The sequence below is a fragment of the Caenorhabditis briggsae genome (assembly GCF_000004555.2).
Source record: "Caenorhabditis briggsae complete genome, chrV, whole genome shotgun sequence".
Classification (NCBI taxonomy): Eukaryota; Metazoa; Nematoda; class Chromadorea; order Rhabditida; family Rhabditidae; genus Caenorhabditis; species Caenorhabditis briggsae.
The window spans coordinates 414,428-434,183 of NC_013488.2; the positions used below are offsets into that span (position 1 = coordinate 414,428).

Here is a 19,756-nt window from a genome sequence, read left to right on the forward strand (position 1 = left end):
ACACCACCACGTCAAAATGCAGCAAAATCTTTTTAAAAAAAACTACAAAAGGAAATAGGTTTTCTACAGTAATCTACAGCAATCTTCTCGAGCTCGAGTACCGTCCCATCAAATTTCAGGCAACAAAAAACGGAAAAATCGAAAAAGAATCTTCCAAAATAGCTGGAAAACCTAAAAAGGTCTAAAAATTTTGCGAAAAATCGAAGAAAAAATCAATTTGGCTTTCGAAAAATCTCAAAAAATCTCTAGTTTTTTGGAGCGATTTTTCGACGTTTAGCGAATTTTTGTGTAATTTTAAATTTGCCAAAAAATCCTATCAATTATGCCCTGAAGCCTAAAATAACTCTTCCTATACAATTGTCTCACCCCCGTCGTTTTTTAAACAGCGTCAAAAATGCCGCTGTCAATGAATAGAAGCGCTAGAAGATGAAGGCAAAGGACCCATCCAAAGTGTTGTTTTGTGTTGTGTTGGAGAAGTGTCGAGACGACGGCATCTAGTGTTTCTATTTTGCTCATCTATTCATTGTTTCTGTCTTCTCTTTCCTCTCCTTTTTCTGATTCCAGTGCATTCTCTCTCCGGGGAGCCGTCACTCAACTTGGAAGCCTCTCGAATTACTCTCCGCCACCACAAAAATACTATCAGGAGGAAGCAAAAAACTAACGAACTAGGAGGAGAGTAGAAATGCACGTAGAGGAGGTCATGAACCTGGTGGAGCAAGCGGAAGCAGCTGACGCCACGTAGAACCAGATGGTTCGTGAGCCAGGCGGGTTATGATCGATGAGTCAGTCTGTGAGGGGAAAGTGGGATTCAAGGAACGATGAAATCCCTTAACATCTGGCGAATCCTATTAATTTTCAGGTCCCTCTTCTTTCAAGGATTTCCCAATTTTCCCTAGAAAAAAGCTGCAAAAAAAAACGGAGAGCAAGCACATTATTATTCTCTTGTGTTGTTGCTCGTCTTGCTCCTTCTACTACTACTGCGCGTGGGTAAAAAATGGAGAAGGTAAGCTTCGTCGTTTCCCCTCGATAAGTGTTGCAGTCTGACGTCATCTTTTTCCGCACGACTCCAGAAACCAAAATCATTGTTTCTCTTTGTTTTCTGTTCAAAAGCAAAAAACAGAAACGTTTTGGTGTTTCACAAGCAATCAATTTCCCTTCAATTTCAATTTTGGGACTCTTCCAAAAAGGAAAAGTGGTTCAATTTCGTTTATTCTGAAATTGACACATGAGCATAGAGAGAAGAGACGCAGAGTGACAAAGAGAGGAACGCGAAAAACACGAAGTTTGGAGCAGAACCCTTGCTGCTGACCCGTGTTGGAAATTGACACCACTTTATGTTTTGTACTGGTCGGGCTACAGCTGAACGACTCATACGTTCTGGGAAGTCATTGAGAGAAAATGAATGACGTGGAGAAGGTTTAGAAATATCTGGGGAATCTGAGAAGCAACATTTTGAAACATGTAGGATCCTACAGTAGGATGCTTCTAGAGCTTTTCAGCACTACTTTTTTCAGATAATTCAAAAAAAAAATGGCATCTGGATATTTCGATTATTCGTTTGAAGAGACTATGACGATTTCCAAATCGCAAAATCAGTGCTACTGTAAACCCTTAGCGCGTCGAGACCCGCAAAAAAATTTGAGCGGAATTTTTAGAGTTTTTATCTAAAATTTCAATTTATTTGGAATTTCTCGAATTTCTTGATTTTTAAAAAATATTTTTTGACAATTTTGTAACTTTTGAGAATTTTGGAATTTCAGAATTTTTTGATTTTCAGGAATTTTTGAAATTTTCAGATTTCAAAGATTTGCTGATTGGCGTTCACTTTGGACTGCTTTTTGGACCCAGAAATCCTAGTTTTTGGGACTTTCTTTTAGATTTTTTTCCCTATTTCTTCTTATACCAAATGTCTAATTTAGTCGAATGAGAAGCCTGTCGACCTGTCTTCCCGTGTGAAACCTGACACCACTCCTGGCAAGAAACCAGTATCTTTTCACTCCTTTCTTCTTCTTCTTCTTCTATTTTATTCGATTTCTTTCTCATTTCCCATTTGACCCCTTTCTCTGGGAGAGAGGGAATCTGGTTTCAGTTTTTTCGTAACAGAAGAAAAAACTCACAAAATACGGCGATGGACGTGTTGGGAGCATCGACAGTTAGTCCGATCTGTGAGACGATGTTGCCCGGACCGCCGAGTAGACGGGCTTCGATGAATAGGCAGCCCGCTTCGGATAGTGTGTTTAACGGCAACAGTGACATCTGAAAAAATTGAGAGTTTTGAGTTTTTTCAGAGATAGACAGTTTTGATGCAAAGGTGGCCGTGGCAGGGGGTCCCACAACAACAACTACAGTAACCTATTTTTTTTCCGGATTTTTTTCTCGATTTTCGTGCAATTTCAGTCTTTTTTCAACTATCTAAAATTCAATTTTCCTATCATTTTGAGGAAAAATAGCTGGAAACTTGGCGAAAATTAGTTAAAATCGAGATTTAAAATGCAGAAAATGAAAAAAATTTCAGGGTTACTGTAGCTATCGTTGTGGGACCTTCGGCCACAGCTCCGGTTTTTTGTACCAAAATAATGGTATTTTACTCCGAATTTTCGCCAGTAAAGTGGAATTTTTGACATAGAAAAAATTGGATTTCAGATTTTTTTGAAAACAAATTTCGCAATTTTTCAAATCAACCCACAAAAAAAGCTTCGAAAAACTCACTTTTCATGGAGAACCATGAATTCAGAACAACACCGATTGGTTGTGAGCCCCAGTTTGCATAACCTGAAATTTTTCGAATTATTTTTTGAAAAGTTCGCAAAGAAGAGAACGAATTTCAAACGGATTAAATGGAGAGAGAGAGTAAGCTTCTGTCCAATAGAAAAAGAGAAAAAGAGACAAAATGTGTACTTTTTGGGGGAAAACAAGAGGGGAGAAATTTGAAAGTTGTCCGTCTGTGACAAAAAGGATTTTCTATGTCTGAAAAAATGAAGAAAATAGGAGAAGAACATGAATAATAGTAGGGGGATTTTTGAAGACAAACGGAAGTGTCTCTTATGGAAAACAAAAGAAAAAGGATACGAATAAGTATAGAAAAAAACTTGCAAGGAGCAAAATCTATTTTAAAAAAACTCAAATTTAAGAATTTTTCTACTAATTAGCGATATAAAAACGGAGATGTTCGGGTGGGGACAACCACAAGATTTTATTCTAGAGTGATGAGAAAAAAAGCTGTCTGTGGGGCAAAAGGAAAACACAAAAAAGAGTCTTCGGCCTCGGTTAGTATTGGCATTCAGCCAAATAGAAGGAAGAAGAAGAAGACTGAGGAAGAGGACCCTGGCTCCCATTCGTGTCTCCCGTCTCTTTCTCTCGCACTCTCCGAATCTCTCGTTCCGGCGTCGTTGCTTCGCGGAGAGGCGACGGACACATTGGCGTAAAGCACGCGCGGGGGGCTTTCAGCTTTTTCTCTGTCTCTTCGGGAGGTTTAGGGAGGAGAGAAATGATTGGGTGGTATAGAGGGAGGAGGATACATTGGGAATGGAATTGGATTAGAATCCATTGAAATGGAATTTAGCAGGTGTGCAAAGAGCATCCTCTTTTTTATAAGTGGTTTTTTTGAGTGCATGCTTTACACAGTTTTTCACAAGTTCAAACAAACAAAAGAATTTCGTATCGCAAAGTGAGAAAAAAAAATAAAAAATTACAGTACCTCCGTAAATCGACACTAAAGGCACAACGTAGTAAATTGTTTATTGAGTCTCGCCATGAATACCGTGATCAGAAGCTTCAACGGGCGATTGATAGAGAGAGCAAGAAAAACTTCGTTTTTTTTCATTTTTTCGCAAAAACTGAAGGTTTTTTTTCAGTTTTTTAGTCCATTCTCGACCTAGTTTACGAAGCATTTTCTTTAAAATACAAGTTCAATCGAACAAAAGAATTCTGCAAAAAAACCTGAAAAAATTACAGTATCCCCCGTAAATCGACACAAAAGATGCAAGGTAGAAAATTGTTCCTTGAGTCTCGGTACGAATGCAGAAATCTTCGATGGGCGGCCGAAAAAACAAGAAAACTGATTTTTTTCCCTTTTTTTGCAAAAAAGCGACAATCTAAACAATTTATTTTTTTGCAAAAGAGCAAATGTTTGCTCACTGAAGAACAAAAAGAGCTGCTTCGTAGTAAAAATTGTAGTTTATAAAAGAAAAAAAAGATTGGCCTAAAAAATGCGGCAACCTTCAGACTCTCTTGTGAAGATCAATTGTGTCAATGGCCGCGCGCCTTGGCGGGAAAAACTGTACTGCTGTCGCTATATACCGCCCATCTCTCTCTTCTTCTTTTTCTCATATCGATTGCTATCGCAAGAGACACTGAATTAAATACAAGCGATGACGGGTATAGTCTAGGGTCTGTGAAACTGCCAATTTCGGGTTGGGAGAATTCTAGTGAACGAGGCGTCGAAAAGATACAGGTCGCTCCCCAAAAAATAATAAACAAGCATTCGCGCCAACAATAGAGAAAAGAGGAAGAACAAACAGGGAAGACTAAAGGAAGGAAGCCAAAACACAACAAAGTGACATTCCATCAATGTCGGTATTTATTTTCTTCACAAGATCTGGGACAATGAAACAACCTTAGAAACAAAATTATCTTATTTTTGAAGCTAAAGTTTAGAGAAAAGAAAAATTAAAGAAAAAAGATAAAACAAAAAAAGATTATTAAAATGATGGGTGGGGAGATTTTAAAAAATAAAGTGAAGCAATGTACTTCAAAAAATAACAAGGGGGTAAGGTGTAAAGTATGATGATAAAGATAGAAAAATTTAGTTCCAGTGAAACCGACGAGATCTGGATATTAGAAGCTTGCTGAGAGCAAAGATGTCGTTTACCAACGTCCGCCGCCACCTCCTCCGTATCCTCCGTTGTCGTAACTGAAATTTTGTATATTTATTTGTCATTAGCATAATAAATCTCACCGTGGCCGCTTTGGAGCGAAGTTGTCGTTTCCTCCGTATCCACGCTTTCCTCCGCCGCCACCACCGTAACGACCTCTGGAGCTGCTACCTCCATAACTTCGGTTGCCCATATCACGGAGAGCTTGTGGAACGTTTTGCTTGGCTTCGTCGAGAACCTTCAAAAGGTCTTTTGCCTTTGAGGCGTTGGTATGGGTGAAGAAGGTGTAAGCGGTTCCCTGGAAAAAACAAGATATTATCTATCAGTATGAATCGATGCAAAGCTTACCTTCTTGTCACGTCGTCCAGTACGACCGATTCTGTGAACATAGTCCTCCGAATTGTTTGGATAGTCGTAGTTGATTACGAACTTGATGTCATCAACATCTGAAATATTAGGTTTACGATTGCTTGGTCAGATCCAAAGAATACGAATTGGCGACTCTCAACCAGGTGAACCAAGATTTATAAACACGAGAGAACCGAATATAGTGAAAAGCCGATTCACTCCTCTTTGAGTTCCAAATATTCCGAAGAACATTCCATTCCGAGTGCTTTAGTTTTTTAACATCAGGTGCGCAAAACCTAGTTCACCAAGTTGAGAGCAATCACCACAAGGAGACCGCCGATACAACTCTCAAACTAAGTTATACGTACTCACGCACCTGAACCCAGAATTCTAAAAATGGGGAATAAGGAACCAGAGGAGATTAAACTCGACGAAGACACTGGAGTCGTCGGAACAGCATACGCAAGCCAGAGCGCCAATTTCAAATGTCAATCATAATGATGGCATGCGCGCCGAACCGCTTTCTCCGATGTGTAGATCTCATTCACAGAGTACCTCCGCGTTGAAGGTACTCTCTGCAACTACACATCCACAACGTCTGATATGATAACGTCGTGAGACGCTTCCAAAATCATCCGTTTGAAATCCGATAAATCCTCACGGCAAATCATGTTGGTGCAACTGTAAAGGGTCAAATAAAAATCACATATTACATGGCCAACAGGCCATAACGAATGACTCGATCATCTAGAAGAACCATAAAGAGCATCTCCTCTTATCGATCTTTCTGATCATGTGACATCTCAAATTTGACCCTTTCTAACTTAGGCGCGCATATACTAACCCAATCCACGAGCAGCGACATCGGTAGCTAACAAAATTGGCATCTTTCCGGCTTTGAATTCTGAAAAAAGTAAAACTAGTCATTACCTTTTTTCCTTATCACAAACCTTGAAGAACCCAGTCTCTTTCTCCTTGATTTTTGTCTCCGTGAATGCAAAGAGTTGGCCAGCCGTCACGACGCATGGCGCGGGTCAGTTCATCAGCCTTTCTCTTGGTCTCAACGAAGATGATGGTCTTGCATTCTTTCTGATTCATGATGTGATTGAGAAGCTCCATGAGCTTGGCCTGCTTCGCATGCTCTTCCAAAACATCGACGACTTGGGTGATGTTATGGTTGGCAGCCAATTCGAGTGATCCAACATTCAGGAAAGCGGCATCTTTTTGGAAATCAGAAGCCAATGAGCGAACTTCCTTGGGCCAGGTGGCGGAGAACATGAGAGTTTGTCTATCCGGCTGAAAAATTAGCTTTGATATGCAGGAGAATATCATGTCTCAACTTACGCGAATTTGTCCGATGATCTTTCTGATCTGTGGCTCGAATCCCATGTCAAGCATACGATCGGCTTCGTCGAGAACCAAGTACGAGCATCTCTTCATGTTTGTAGTTCCGTTGTCCAGGAAATCGAGCAGACGTCCTGGAGTGGCGACAGCGATATCGACTCCACGCTCAAGATCACGAGCTTGTGGTCCCTTCGAGGCTCCTCCGAAAAGACAGGTCATCTTGAGTCCCAAGGAGTGACAGAAATCGATGGAGACTTCTTGGACTTGTTGAGCAAGCTCACGGGTTGGGAGCAAGACAAGAACGGAAGGTCCCTCTCCACGTTGACGGTGTGGCTGTTTGGTGATGTGAACAAGAGCTGGAAGCATGAAGGCCAAGGTCTTTCCTGATCCTGTCTTGGCAATGGAGATGATGTCTCTTCCGCTCATGGCGATTGGCCAAGAAATCGATTGGATGACAGTTGGCTTCTGGAACTTTCCATAGAGAAGCTCGTGGACCTGTCCTGGCAATGGGGCTTCGTTGAACTCGAAGACTGGACGTGGGATACCACGTCCTTCCAAAGTAACTTGATTGGCCGATACCCATTGGTCAATTTCGTACTGATCACGGCGCGAAACGGCGGCATTTTCGTGATAGAAGTCTTTTTGGATTGGCTGCAAGTTCTCGGCAGTCCAATCGATATCTCGAAGACGTCCACCAGCCGATCCTCCGCTGGATCCTCCACGGCTCGACGATCCACCTCGCCCGCCTCCATATCCACCACGTCCTCCTCCGTAGCCACCGCCATATCCACCACCACCTCCGTATCCGCCGCTTCCACCTCCGTAGCCTCCACCTCCGCCACCACTGCGGGATCCTCCGTAGCCACCGCTGCTACCTCCATAACTTCTTGAGCTTGAACTGGAAAAAAAATCGATTGAGATAAATCTATGAATGGTTGCAACTTACTATCCGCGATCTCCCATTTTGTTCTTTATATGTTGTTGAAATGCAAACTTTTGATCCTTTAAGGGTTCCTGAGAAAACAAATATCGACTTCGATTAGTAGACCTCTCGTTTGGCTCTTCGTCTTCCGATTTAACAAAAGGACGGGCTGTCGAATAACAAAGTTTAGTTTGATTCGAAGCGCCGAGTAAACGAGTAGCAAACGAGAATTGACGGATGGAAGAGAACCAAATTTTGATGGAAATTCGGTTGTTTTATACCCTATAAAACCCAAGTGTGGCGAAAATAGCTGGTTTTTAGTATTTTGCGTCACACCGTGCGAAGGGTAGAAGTTAGGGGAGAAACAGAGGAAATTCGGGGGATCAGTGGGGGAAAAACAAGAGAGAATATACAGATTTTGTTAAAAAAGATTCTCAATTATACTAAAAGACGCTCTGCGCAAAAAAGAAATCTGTTTAAATGAGCAGATTCGAAACGTTTTGGGACGAAATGAACAAAAAACAAATCAAAAACGCGGGCGAGAGGGGAGTCAGAGAAATGTCGTTGCGAGACCTTGTGCCGAGTCAATAGCATGCGCCTTTAAACTAGTGACGTCATACTGTTACGATGCATCCACTATTGACCTTGTCAGCTGATAAATTGAACTCTCAGAAGCTTCACATAAGATTTCTAATTTTTTTCTCTTTCGATTGACCCTAAAACCAACTGGCAAGCTCGAAAAATCGATAAACCCAATTAATTTCATAATTCGAGTTTCTGGTTCCTTCTCGAAATTTCCACCTCGCTTTGTCATCATTTCTATCCTTTATAAGCCTCAGTTAGACATCCCTCGAACCCATTTTTCCCAATTCAACAATGGCAGAGTTCCCGAATCTCGGAAAACACTGTGAAAGTGCAGTTTGTAATCGACTAGGTGAGTTTTTCTGTTGTTGTGATAAAATAAAATAATAAAATCCGTTTTTATAGATTTCCTCCCTATCAAATGCTCCGGATGTGCGCATTTCTATTGCTCAGAACACTTCACATTTGAAGCTCACAACTGTCCGACTGGGTCGAGAATAGTGAGTTTTGTTTTAAATCAGAAAATAAATAATTGTATATACTTGCAGTCAGTTCAAGTTCCCATCTGTCCGATATGTGAGAAGCCGGTACCGACACCAAAAGATGGAAATGTCGATTATCAAGTATGTCATGTGTCATTTTTTCAATAACATAAATCATTATTTACAGGTCAATGAGCATATTCAAAACAACTGTCAAACCAAGAAATCAAAAGTCTACACGAATGCCTGCTCAGTTCCAAAGTGCCGGAAGAAGGAGCTAGTGGCCATGAACTGCTCGAAATGCAGATTCAACTACTGTCTTTCTCATAGACACGAACGAGACCACAGTTGTGAGCGGAAGTCGGAAGAATACAAAATGCAACAGAAGAAGAATGCCGCCTCTTGGACTGACTCGTAAGTTTTTCCCTTCCCTCTAAAAGCGAGAAAAGAATTGCAGACTAAAAATGGGTCTGTATCGTGTCGATCGTTTTGTATCTCGAATGATGCATAAAGAAGATATAGAACAGTTTTGAACTTTTATTTCTGGTTTCAAAAAAGAATAAAGCTTTATCTCAATTTTCAAACTATCATCATCATAATTTCCAGATTCACATCAATCGCCCGATCGCGAATGAATCCCTGCTCGTCTCAGGCAAGAACGGCGGGAGATGAAGCACTCGCCCGATCACTTCAGCAGGAGGAGTATAACAGAGTCCCTCATCAAAACCAGTCTAGAAATTCCAACAATAATTGTACAGTTTCCTGAAATTTGACCCAGCCAACTGATTTATCTCCCATTTTCTGTATAATGCTCGCATTCCAACCTCGTTCTAGTTCATGTGATAATTTTAATTTTCATCGCCATTCTTATCATTTCAATTCTACTATCAATGTATCTTTCCATTCGAGTTTGTTCAAAAAATCCGCTTCAACAACATTTCAGGAAACAATTCCCGGAATTTGTCCACTTATGAGGAAAACTCTCTGGTTGTGATATTCTCGAGGACACAAATCGGAAAATGTATTGGTTTCGAATTCTCAAGACTGAGTTTCTGGAGTCAAAGAAAGGAAGGGAAACAAGTTCGAGCGCATGAAAATTTATTATCAGAAAACGGTTTTAGATTCAGAAAGCATTTTAAAAAATGGAAAAATGACTGAAAGAAGTATTACATTTTTGGTTGAGTAGGGAAGTGTGAAAGGAAAAGAGAGTGGACCAGTTTGTGAGAGATACCCGAAAGAAGATTCGAGAACGTTTGAAGATTGACAAAAATATAAAAGAGATTCAGTTCCAAAATTTAGGTTATATAAAAAGATGACTAATTCCATTCATCGACGTCATTGTTTCACTCCTGGGTGACTGGAGCGACAACTGGACGGCGTCTTCTCTTGATTGTTGGCTTGTTCCACAGAGTAGCTGGGCGTTTGACTCCCTTGGTACGCTCGTAGAGATTGCAAGAACTGAAAATTTATAGAAACTATAACGATCATTTGAAAATTGAACTTACTTGCACTCTGGCTCTCCCTGTTCGTTTCTTCTCCACAATTTGGTTTCACGAGTTCCACAGTTTGAGCAAGAAGTGTTCAAATGCATTGTCGACACTTTTGGAACCTTCTTCTTTGTGAATTTTCTTTTTGGAGGTGGTGGTGAAGTAGTGGAGAAATTGTAATCGTTTACTGGTGGTGCTGGAAATCCATTCATTCCATTGACAAAGTTTCCATTTACTTCGTTAAAATCGACATCTGGCGACGAGTTCAAAGAACTGTCCTGTCTATGAATTATATCAGACTGAGCCATTGGAATCTGATGGGGAAGTGGTTGGAAACGGTCTTGTTGGAATCCGAGTTGGAAGTTTTGCTGAAATCCTGAATCCATAGCTTGTTCTGGCATCATTTGAAAATCCATCATTGGGAATTGTTCAGCCATTGGAGGGAACTGTTGATGACCTGCAAAATATTATAAATGTGTTTTTTGAATTATTTTCAAACCCAAGACTTAGAAGACAAAGGTTGCTAGTTTCAGAAAAAGTTGTTACGATATTGTCGTAAACTAGATCACTTACCATAAAACATCATTCCATCGTTCGGTGGTCCCATTGAATCTGATCTAAATTGTTGATTTGTCATCATGTTGTTATAATCCATAGGCATTCCAGGGGATGGAGTACCGTATCCCATATCGAATCCTTGATAATGGAACATTGGATCGATAGGAACAGTGTAATTGGAATTGGTCGACGAAGAAGAAGAAGCGAAAGATTGAGAGTACATATTCTTACTCGGTATTCGGTTAAGAATGATTTAGAATAACCGGACCTAACACGTCGACTGGAAAGGGGCGGGGCTTACCACGAGTATACTATTCCTTATTCAGATCCGCTTTTTGAGAGGTCCGATGGTTTATAGTCATAGGCGGTTTGTCTTACAAACTGTATATTTCAGGATACTCATTCTCATTCATCTTACCGACTTTTTCTCCTGGGAAGAGGGGTCTGAAATGTTTGAAGTCATCAGGAGAAACCTTCAGGTTAATGAAATCTGAAATTTTATTAAACTAGGCTTTCTGGAAATGATTGAACAAACGATTTCTTTATCTCATTGATGTTAGCTTGCAGGAAACTGAAAAGAATTTGATCAGAATGGCGATAAAAATGAAAGTGTGACATAGATATGATCTAGGTTTGTAATGCGAGCACTATACAGAAAATGATTGTTAGTGATAAATCAGTTGGCTGGACTAAATTTCAAAAAACTCATGACCAAGATGATAAACTCTGGAGATTGGACCAACATACCTGAGACATTAAATAGTAGGGAAAGATAATTGATGATTAGAAAACGTACGGTATTTCAATAACGTATTGAGCTGGTCTCTTTTCTGGTTCATTCGGATCGTATTCCTCAAATTCTATCAAATGTCTATGTTACTAAATTGAAATGTCTATGTTACTAAATTGAAATGTCTATGTTACTAAATTACTCAATGTCTATGTTACTAAATTGAAATCGAAAAAAAGTTTACTGTGAAGTTCGGACATGGTTCCAAAGCAAATACAAAGTGAGTTTTTTCAGGATGTTGTGCATGGAAGACGGAAGTATTCAACACATAATTAAATGTGCCAACGACCCAATGTTAGTTCAGAAAGCGTGTCAAGATCATATAAATTCAATATTTCACTACTCCGATACTTACGACTTGATTATATCAATGAAATGTGGAGGACCACTGCCAAACATCACAAATGTTTCCAAAATACAGATAAAGGATGAAACTGTAGATCCACAATTTTTAAAAAACGTTTTGACTACATATTCCGACCATCACAGCCTAATTGTCCATTCGAAAATTGTTGGAGATCTACCGAAAAATTCTCCATTTTTTCAAGTTCAAAACGTTGTTGCAGATCGATCCGGACCGGATTACTTTCACGTAATGTTTTTTTTGAATTTTCAATTTAACTGTTCAATTTTTTCCGTATTCAGAATTTCGTCGGTAGAAAAATGTTTTTGACACTCGCTACCGTAACTGAACAAGATCTCATTCCATTTCTTCAAAAATGGATTTCAAACGAAGCTTATCATAATCTGGAGACTTTATACATTATTACACGGAAAAGAATAAATGTAGACCTGATACGTCAGTCGATAGAATTTGAGGAATACGATCCGAATGAACCAGAAAAGAGACCAGCTCAATACGTTATTGAAATACCGTACGTTTTCTAATCATCAATTATCTTTCCCTACTATTTAATGTCTCAGGTATGTTGGTCCAATCTCCAGAGTGTATCATCTTGGTCATGAGTTTGTTGAAATTAAACGAATCACAGACGGGAAAAGAGCGTTCCTTTCTGTTGGTGTTTCCTATTTCAGATTTTTTGTTCACAAAAATTGATTAAACCGGAATAATATTTTTTTTTTCTCAAATAATTCCTCTGACTATTCCAAAGTAGAATTTCGGGTCTTCAAAAATGTTGTCCAATTCCAAACTTCGCAACATGTTTGAAAATTCAACTCTTTTTCTTCTTTTATTCGAGACTTCATTTTTAATGTCCTTCTTGTTTCTTTCATTTTTTTCCTTGGCAAAACTGTTCTTTAATTTTCTGCATGTTTCAAAAGTATCCTAATAATAATAATGAAAACATCATCTATTTGTTGGCTAAAAACTTGAAATTCTAAGTGCGCAAATATGGAAAAAAAACAAATTATGGAATGTCAATAAATCTTTTTTTTTAATTTCAGAATGCCAATAAATCTTTTCAAACAACCTTCTTTAGTTCGATTCTTGATTGTGACTGATATGGGGTACGAGAAAATATTTCTACTTAGTCTACTTACTTATTACCAGTCGATTTACGCCGCCTACCGGCGGCTACAATCTCCAGGCTTCATGTAAAACGGTCGAATCTCAAAACCGGAGAGAAATAGTTAAAGCTATAGTTGACTGTGTTGTTAACTTTGATAAATCTGACTGACAGTCCGTTTTCACTTCTCCGGGACTAAACCTTTCTGCTCCTGCTTACAACACCTGTAAACCCCTAGAAAAGAAAGGGTGTATTTTTATTATGAACTTAGAAACTATGAAGAAAGAAAAAAAACCCGACAAAAAACTCCTGAAATTGTCCGATTCTCAAACTCTCAAAAAAAAAAAAAAATTTAGATATTCTAGACGTTCTAAATTTCTAAAACTAATCCTTAAAAATTTATTTTAGCAAATTTGGGGAATTAGGATCTCAAACATTTATATCACCTTTTATATTTTGAAGCATCAACAGATTATGATTATGGGAAATCTGGTTTCTGCTAGTTTTTCTGCTAGTTTACTAAGTTTTCAGACAGAAAATCATCAACTCAAGCTGTTTCTCTATATGCGAAAAAAATTCTTCAAATTTCAACCGTCTTATATCTCTTTCATTTTTATCGCCATTCTGATCAAATTCTTTTCAGTTTCCTGCAAGTTAGCATCAATGAGATAAAGAAATCGTTTGTTCAATCATTTCCAGAAAGCCTAGTTTAATAAAATTTCAGATTTCATTAACCTGAAGGTTTCTCCTGATGACTTCAAACATTTCAGACCCCTCTTCCCAGGAGAAAAAGTCGGTAAGATGAATGAGAATGAGTATCCTGAAATATACAGTTTGTAAGACAAACCGCCTATGACTATAAACCATCGGACCTCTCAAAAAGCGGATCTGAATAAGGAATAGTATACTCGTGGTAAGCCCCGCCCCTTTCCAGTCGACGTGTTAGGTCCGGTTATTCTAAATCATTCTTAACCGAATACCGAGTAAGAATATGTACTCTCAATCTTTCGCTTCTTCTTCTTCGTCGACCAATTCCAATTACACTGTTCCTATCGATCCAATGTTCCATTCTCAAGGCTTTGATATGGGTTACGGTACTCCATCCCCTGGAATTCCTATGGATTATAATAACATGATGACAAATCAACAATTTAGATCAGATGCAATGGGACCACCGAACGATGGAATGATGTTTTATGGTAAGTAATCTAGTTTACGACAATATCGTAACAACTTTTTCTTAAGCTCCTGGGTTTGAGAAGTTCATAAAATGTTTTCAAAAAATGTTCTAATATTTTGCAGGTCATCAACAGTTCCCTCCAATGGCTGAACAGTTTCCAACGATGGACTTCCAAATGATGCCTGAACAAACTATGGATTCAGGATTTCAGCAAAACTTCCAATTCGGATTCCAACAAGACCAGTTCCAACCACATCCGATTCCAATGACACAGATTCACAGACAGGACAGTTCTTCGAACTCGTCGCCAGATGTCGATTTTAACGAAGTAAATGGAAACTTTGTCAATGGAATGAATGGATTTCCAGCACCACCAGTAAACGATTACAATTTCTCCACTACTTCACCACCACCTCCAAAAAGAAAATTCACAAAGAAGAAGGTTCCAAAAGTGTCGACAATGCATTTGAACACTTCTTGCTCAAACTGTGGAACTCGTGAAACCAAATTGTGGAGAAGAAACGAGCAAGGAGTGCCAGAGTGCAAGTAAGAACAATTTTCAAATGATGGGATCATTATAATAAAAATTTTCAGTTCTTGCAATCTCTACGAGCGTACCAAGGGAGTCAAACGCCCAGCTACTCTGTGGAACAAGCCAACAATCAAGAGAAGACGCCGTCCAGTTGTCGCTCCAGTCACCCAGGAGTGAAACAATGACGTCGATGAATGGAATTAATCGATTTTTCATATAACCTAAATTTTGGAACTGAATCTCTTTTTTTTTCATTTTTGTCAACATTCAAATGTTCTCGAGTTTTCTTTCGGGTTTCTCTCTCAAACTGGTCCACTCTCTTTTCCTTTCCCATCTCTTATTTTCCTATTCAACTACATAAATTTTCTCCACTTTCCAGCTGTTTAATAAGAACATTTTTTCCCGAAAAATTTATTCTGAACGTTTGAGCGTTATTAGAACAACAATACAAGATTCGTATTTGTAAAAATCTGTAGCAACTAATTGTAAGTTGAAAACACAGAACCCACGAGGTTATGAAAATCAGTTATTAGTTCTACCAGACACTTTAACACTTTTTTTGTTTTTGTAGAAGATGCATGGACTGAAATATAGTTCTTAATAGTTTTTGGACAAATTTTTCAAGCTCACCCGCACTCTGGCTTCTGCCAATTTTCCGGGAAATTGGTGCATGGTTTTCCACAGTTCATACAGCTCGGAGGCTTTATGATTGCTCCAAAAGCATCTTGGGATATGGCTGCAGACGGTTGATAGGGAGGATGACCACCTAATCCACTAATTGGGACTTCCTTCTTTTTCTGTAATTCATTAAAACATTCCAAAAATCTAAAATTTTTCAAACTCACATAATCTGACTTCTTCTGATACTGGGCATTGTTCCATAGATGTTTCGGTCGCTCCCTTTTGAATTTCAGTTTGTATGCATTGCATTTTCTGAAATCAAAAAATGTATGCTTTTTCATAAGTAAGTATCTCTTACGAGCATCTGTATTCGCGCTCAAAAGCAGCACGTCTTCTACGAGCTTCCCCACAATTCACACATTTTGTAAGTTTTTTCTGAAACAGTGGACTTAAAAACTCCTGAAATATCTCAGTGTTTTACCCATCCAGGAGAATCATCATCTTCCTCTTTTTGAACATCACCTGTTCTCCGCTTCCAACATTCCTCGGGTCTATGTTTCCCTGTACGACGTTTGTACATTCCACAAGTACTAAAATTTTTGTCGTTTTAATGTAACTTCTCTAGAAAAACTCACTTGCACAGCATTGTCCTATTTTCAAACCTCTTCTTGTTTTTCGATCCACAATTGCGGCAGATTTTCTCAATTTGTATCTCGGTTTCTATAGAAGAAATATCTGTTGGAAGAGCGGAACTCGGTGTTTTTGGTTCAGACTCTGACGAATTCGTAGATACAGAGAAATCAAATTCTGCTCTCTGATTCTGGGATGGATTTTGACTTTGATCTGAATACTACGTTAGATTTTTCGAATATGAAAATGGCAGCTTACTGTAATTCAAAACTGCGCAAGGCTGAGTTCCTGGAGAAGGTTGGTTCAATTGATCAGGAGAAAGTCCATGTTTTGGTTGACCTGCTAGGGCTTCATTCTGTATTATATTCCCATCTCCAAAGTCGGGATTGTTCTGCTCAAAACTCTGATGGATATTTTTGTGAAGTCTGTGTCCAAAATGTTGCTCATTGACACAAAGTTGGTCTTGCTGGCTAAACTGATATGGCTCTTTGTTTGCGAGATGGCCAACAAATCCTAGATGATGACCTGGATCATTTCTATGGAATGGAGCATGATTAGGCATATGTCCTTGATGATGTAGACTCGGTATATGATGTCCTTGCCTATCAGATTGTGAGTGGTGTGCATAATTTTCACCAAGGATTGATCCATGGACTTTCTGATTGAAGTGGCCAGGAAAATGGTCTTGACATGGTTGGGCTCCTCTGGAGAAGTTCCAGTGGTTTGTTTCTTCAGTTTGATGGACATGATGAATCTGATGCCCAAGTTCGGAATTTGATCCTAGAATGCTTTTATGAGCAACAGACTGGTTCTTGGATTCGAAATCTTGGGTGGAAAACTGATTACTATTCAAAAGAGGATGTGGATGGGTTGGTTGGAAATAGCTCCTGATATTTGGGTTCAAATTCATTCTGGCGTTATTTTCCAAAGTACCATTAGCTGGCTGAATAGCTGAAAATATAGAGAATTCCAATCTCCAGAATATCAAACTAACCTTGATGATCGACTTCTTTATTACCGATTCCTCCACTCTTTTGGTTTGAAAACTGATGATTGGGCAGCCCATTCAAACCTCCTTTGTCTTGTAGAACCGGCTGCGCCTGAGGAACCGTTTGCTCGTTTTCGTCATCACTTGTGAGGTCCACAAAAATAGGCCCTCGTTTGAAGACCATTGGAAGATGTTGTCGGTTGCCCACTAGTTGGTTCTTATTACTTTGATTCAGTTGGTCGTATTGATTACCTAGTACATCATGGTATCCAATACGTTGATGAGGATGAATCAATTGGCTTGTTTGATCAATTGAATGGTTCGCTGATGCAACGTGGAATTGATGAGCTGAATTAATATTTTCAGAGAATTCGTCCTGAAGTCAACTAACCATTATGAAAATGAACATTGCCTCTAAAATTTCCATTCTGCCCACAGTTCTTCACCACTTTACTTGTGCCTCCAGGATAACCTTGATGCTTTTCTAAAGCTCCATATGGTGGAAATTGGTATCCATTATGTGCATTCGCACTTGTGGTTATTCCATTGGTTTGATCAAAATGGCAAACTTGGGGAATGGAATTCTGAGTAGCAACGTTGTTGTTGGATCTCTGGATATGTTCCGAAGTCATGTTAGGTTGATCAATATTTATTGGGAAGTTATCTTTGTTAGCCAAGAATTGGCCACAATTATTTTTACTTGCTTCTGGATGCTGATGATGTACGTGAGCAATATGAGTTTGCGAGGTCAAGAAACCTTGATGTGCCATCAATTGATTTTGCGAATCTAACCCGTTAGGAATATGGTTTGGCTGAACATTACCATTGTTGAATTGATTGGGCAAACGCTCTATTTGGTGAAATTTTAGCCATGAAGAATGTGGATTCATCACAAAGTTTTGGGTCTGAAAGGGAGGATGATTCTGAAGAATTTTAAGATTATATTATAAAATAATGTGTGGAATGTCTCAATCTCGATTCTCGATGTACCGTAATCACTTTAATAGAAGGCCACCCCTTTAAGTATCAAAACTATTCTCAACAGCATTCATCGTTGGATTCACTTCTGACTAACTGAAAAATCAAGAATACCGTATTTCCTCTAACAAAAGCCAACCGAAACTGTCAACTTTGAGCCCAATGATCTCAATTGCTGTGAACAATATGAACAAGTTGTCAACTGATAAAATGTTGGTGGTATTATGATAAGTAATTTATCAGTTGACAAAATGTTAATATCTTTCCTAAAAATCGCAATGATTAAAGCTGACAGTTTACGGTTTGGGTGGGGCGGGCTTCTATTATAGAAATTACGGTAACTCCAAAATGATAAGAGAGTCCGAAAGCCAAAAAAAAAAGAGTTTGAATCAGTCTCTCCACTATGTATTTGACTATACACACCTCCTTCCAAGTTAGCCAACAAAAGCCCTCAAAGAGTTCCGACTTAATTTTATAACCCAATTATAAGCATCTCATAGTGACTCATGACATTCGCCGACAAGCAGTCGGCTTACCTTTTCAACAGTAATGTGAAAGTGATAAGGAGGTCATAAATCCTAAGGTTAGGGTTAAGAACAAGGCGCTGGCTATCCGGAGCTCAATTTATTAATTACCGAATCGGAGCTGTATCTGACTTTTATAGACACGTTCCAATAGTTGAAAATCTTGAGCTCTCGAAATCTTTGTATCGAGAAAAATCATGTTCAGTGAAAATTACATTTACTTAGAAGAAGGTATTACATTTAGGAAACCATGATAGGGCGATTAATAAAAATAACAAATGGAAAATTGAGTGAGGGATACGGTAGGAGAAGAAATGGGTAAGAGAAGAAGAGGATCCATTTCGCATCAGGTGGTAAGCAGTTTTTTCGTATGATAACAAAAATGAAAAAAAAGAGGAACAATCGAATAAACATGTGTCTGTTCCAATCTTCTGAGAATACAATCAGATAATGAGTTGGCGTCGACGACTTCCAGCTGACATGTGGTAGTAAAACTTTGCTCATTATCTTGATTTTTATCTGATCGATTTTTGTAAGAGATTGAACAAGATATGATCAGCTTTAATCTGGATTGTATCTTAATTCACAAGATTCATAAGATTCAGATTAGATCATGTTTCATAAATTGTTGTACTGTTTTCTTGGTTCCACCTCACAAAGGCACAAAATGATAAAGATTGCGGACCAACTTTCACGAACTCAGTGTTTCAGATTTTGAAAAATTTTAGAGTTTTCTGTTTTGAAAATGATTGAGTTTCAGGTGTTTTCTGTAACAGATTTTTGTGTTATCTGAATATCGAGACCTCAGAATTTCAAGTTTTCAGCCAACAAATAAAGGAGGGTTTTATTATTATTTAAATGCATTTAAATCATACATAAAAGTAATGAACAATAGTGTCCAGAAGAAACTAAAAGAAACAAGAGCGACATTAAATATGAAGTCCCGGATAAAATAAAAAAAAATTACTGAACTTTCATACAGATTATAAACTTCTGAATCCTAAAATCTACTTTTGAAAGACTCGAATTTCTAGCTTGAAAAAGTAATGGGAATCATTAGAGGAACAGTCAATTTCTGTGAACAAAAAGTTTGACATGGTAACCATCAGCCATAAGAAACGCTCTTTTTCCGTCCGTGATTCGCTTTATTTCAACAAAACGTTCGTCGAGATCAAAATCCTCAGGGAAAAAACCAACATACCTGGAATATTAAATTGTAGGAAATGAAATTTGTGATTAAAAAACTTAAATACATACAGTAACACACTAATACATACAGTATATACATATAGTAATACATACAGTAAAAATAGTAGAAAAAAACAATTTATGATTAAAAAACTTTCCGGTGATCCGGATTGACGTTGGTTTTTCGTTGACTTCCGTTATCCTTCATCATGTTGTCGTGGTCCATCATCTGTAGTCGATTGGCTTGACAATTGGGACGTGG

The 19,756-nt window shown here is 38.6% G+C and overlaps 7 protein-coding genes across 7 annotated transcripts in view; 3 read left to right on the top strand and 4 right to left on the bottom strand.

Annotated features, from left to right (window-relative positions):
• The window catches only part of CBG26864, a gene marked incomplete at both ends in the record, with an annotated part of 2,697 nt that extends 441 nt beyond the window's left edge, over window positions 1-2,256 (bottom strand). Inside the window, one exon of the mRNA XM_045236488.1 lies at window positions 2,118-2,256. Coding sequence (XP_045099157.1) covers window positions 2,118-2,256 — 139 coding nt within the window. The remainder of the gene's footprint in view (window positions 1-2,117) is intronic.
• A 2,610-nt stretch (window positions 2,257-4,866) lies between these two features.
• CBG11408 lies at window positions 4,867-7,529 on the bottom strand (the record flags this gene model as incomplete). Its single annotated transcript, XM_045236489.1, has 7 exons — window positions 4,867-4,912; window positions 4,958-5,172; window positions 5,223-5,320; window positions 6,067-6,126; window positions 6,173-6,518; window positions 6,567-7,464; window positions 7,513-7,529. 7 exons carry the CDS (start codon window positions 7,527-7,529, stop codon window positions 4,867-4,869), a joined length of 1,680 nt encoding a protein of 559 aa, XP_045094540.1.
• Window positions 7,530-8,364: 835 nt separating this feature from the next.
• Cbr-aip-1 lies at window positions 8,365-9,318 on the top strand (the record flags this gene model as incomplete). Its single annotated transcript, XM_002635124.1, has 5 exons — window positions 8,365-8,422; window positions 8,476-8,570; window positions 8,619-8,693; window positions 8,740-8,966; window positions 9,159-9,318. 5 exons carry the CDS (start codon window positions 8,365-8,367, stop codon window positions 9,316-9,318), a joined length of 615 nt encoding a protein of 204 aa, XP_002635170.1.
• A 577-nt stretch (window positions 9,319-9,895) lies between these two features.
• Cbr-end-3 lies at window positions 9,896-10,820 on the bottom strand (the record flags this gene model as incomplete). The annotated part of the gene is made up of 3 exons (XM_002635123.1): window positions 9,896-10,010; window positions 10,058-10,496; window positions 10,613-10,820. The coding sequence occupies 3 exons, from the start codon at window positions 10,818-10,820 to the stop codon at window positions 9,896-9,898; spliced, it is 762 nt and encodes a 253-aa protein (XP_002635169.1).
• Window positions 10,821-11,622: 802 nt separating this feature from the next.
• Window positions 11,623-12,444, top strand: CBG11405 (the record flags this gene model as incomplete). Its single annotated transcript, XM_002635122.1, has 3 exons — window positions 11,623-11,979; window positions 12,033-12,262; window positions 12,312-12,444. 3 exons carry the CDS (start codon window positions 11,623-11,625, stop codon window positions 12,442-12,444), a joined length of 720 nt encoding a protein of 239 aa, XP_002635168.1.
• Window positions 12,445-13,844: 1,400 nt separating this feature from the next.
• On the top strand, window positions 13,845-14,742 carry CBG11404 (the record flags this gene model as incomplete). The annotated part of the gene is made up of 3 exons (XM_002635121.1): window positions 13,845-14,052; window positions 14,156-14,579; window positions 14,628-14,742. 3 exons carry the CDS (start codon window positions 13,845-13,847, stop codon window positions 14,740-14,742), a joined length of 747 nt encoding a protein of 248 aa, XP_002635167.1.
• A 345-nt stretch (window positions 14,743-15,087) lies between these two features.
• On the bottom strand, window positions 15,088-17,694 carry CBG26865 (the record flags this gene model as incomplete). Its single annotated transcript, XM_045236490.1, has 9 exons — window positions 15,088-15,148; window positions 15,196-15,362; window positions 15,411-15,498; window positions 15,545-15,621; window positions 15,668-15,776; window positions 15,822-16,029; window positions 16,075-16,767; window positions 16,811-17,152; window positions 17,196-17,694. The coding sequence occupies 9 exons, from the start codon at window positions 17,692-17,694 to the stop codon at window positions 15,088-15,090; spliced, it is 2,244 nt and encodes a 747-aa protein (XP_045099158.1).
• Between the last annotated feature and the right edge of the window lie 2,062 nt (window positions 17,695-19,756).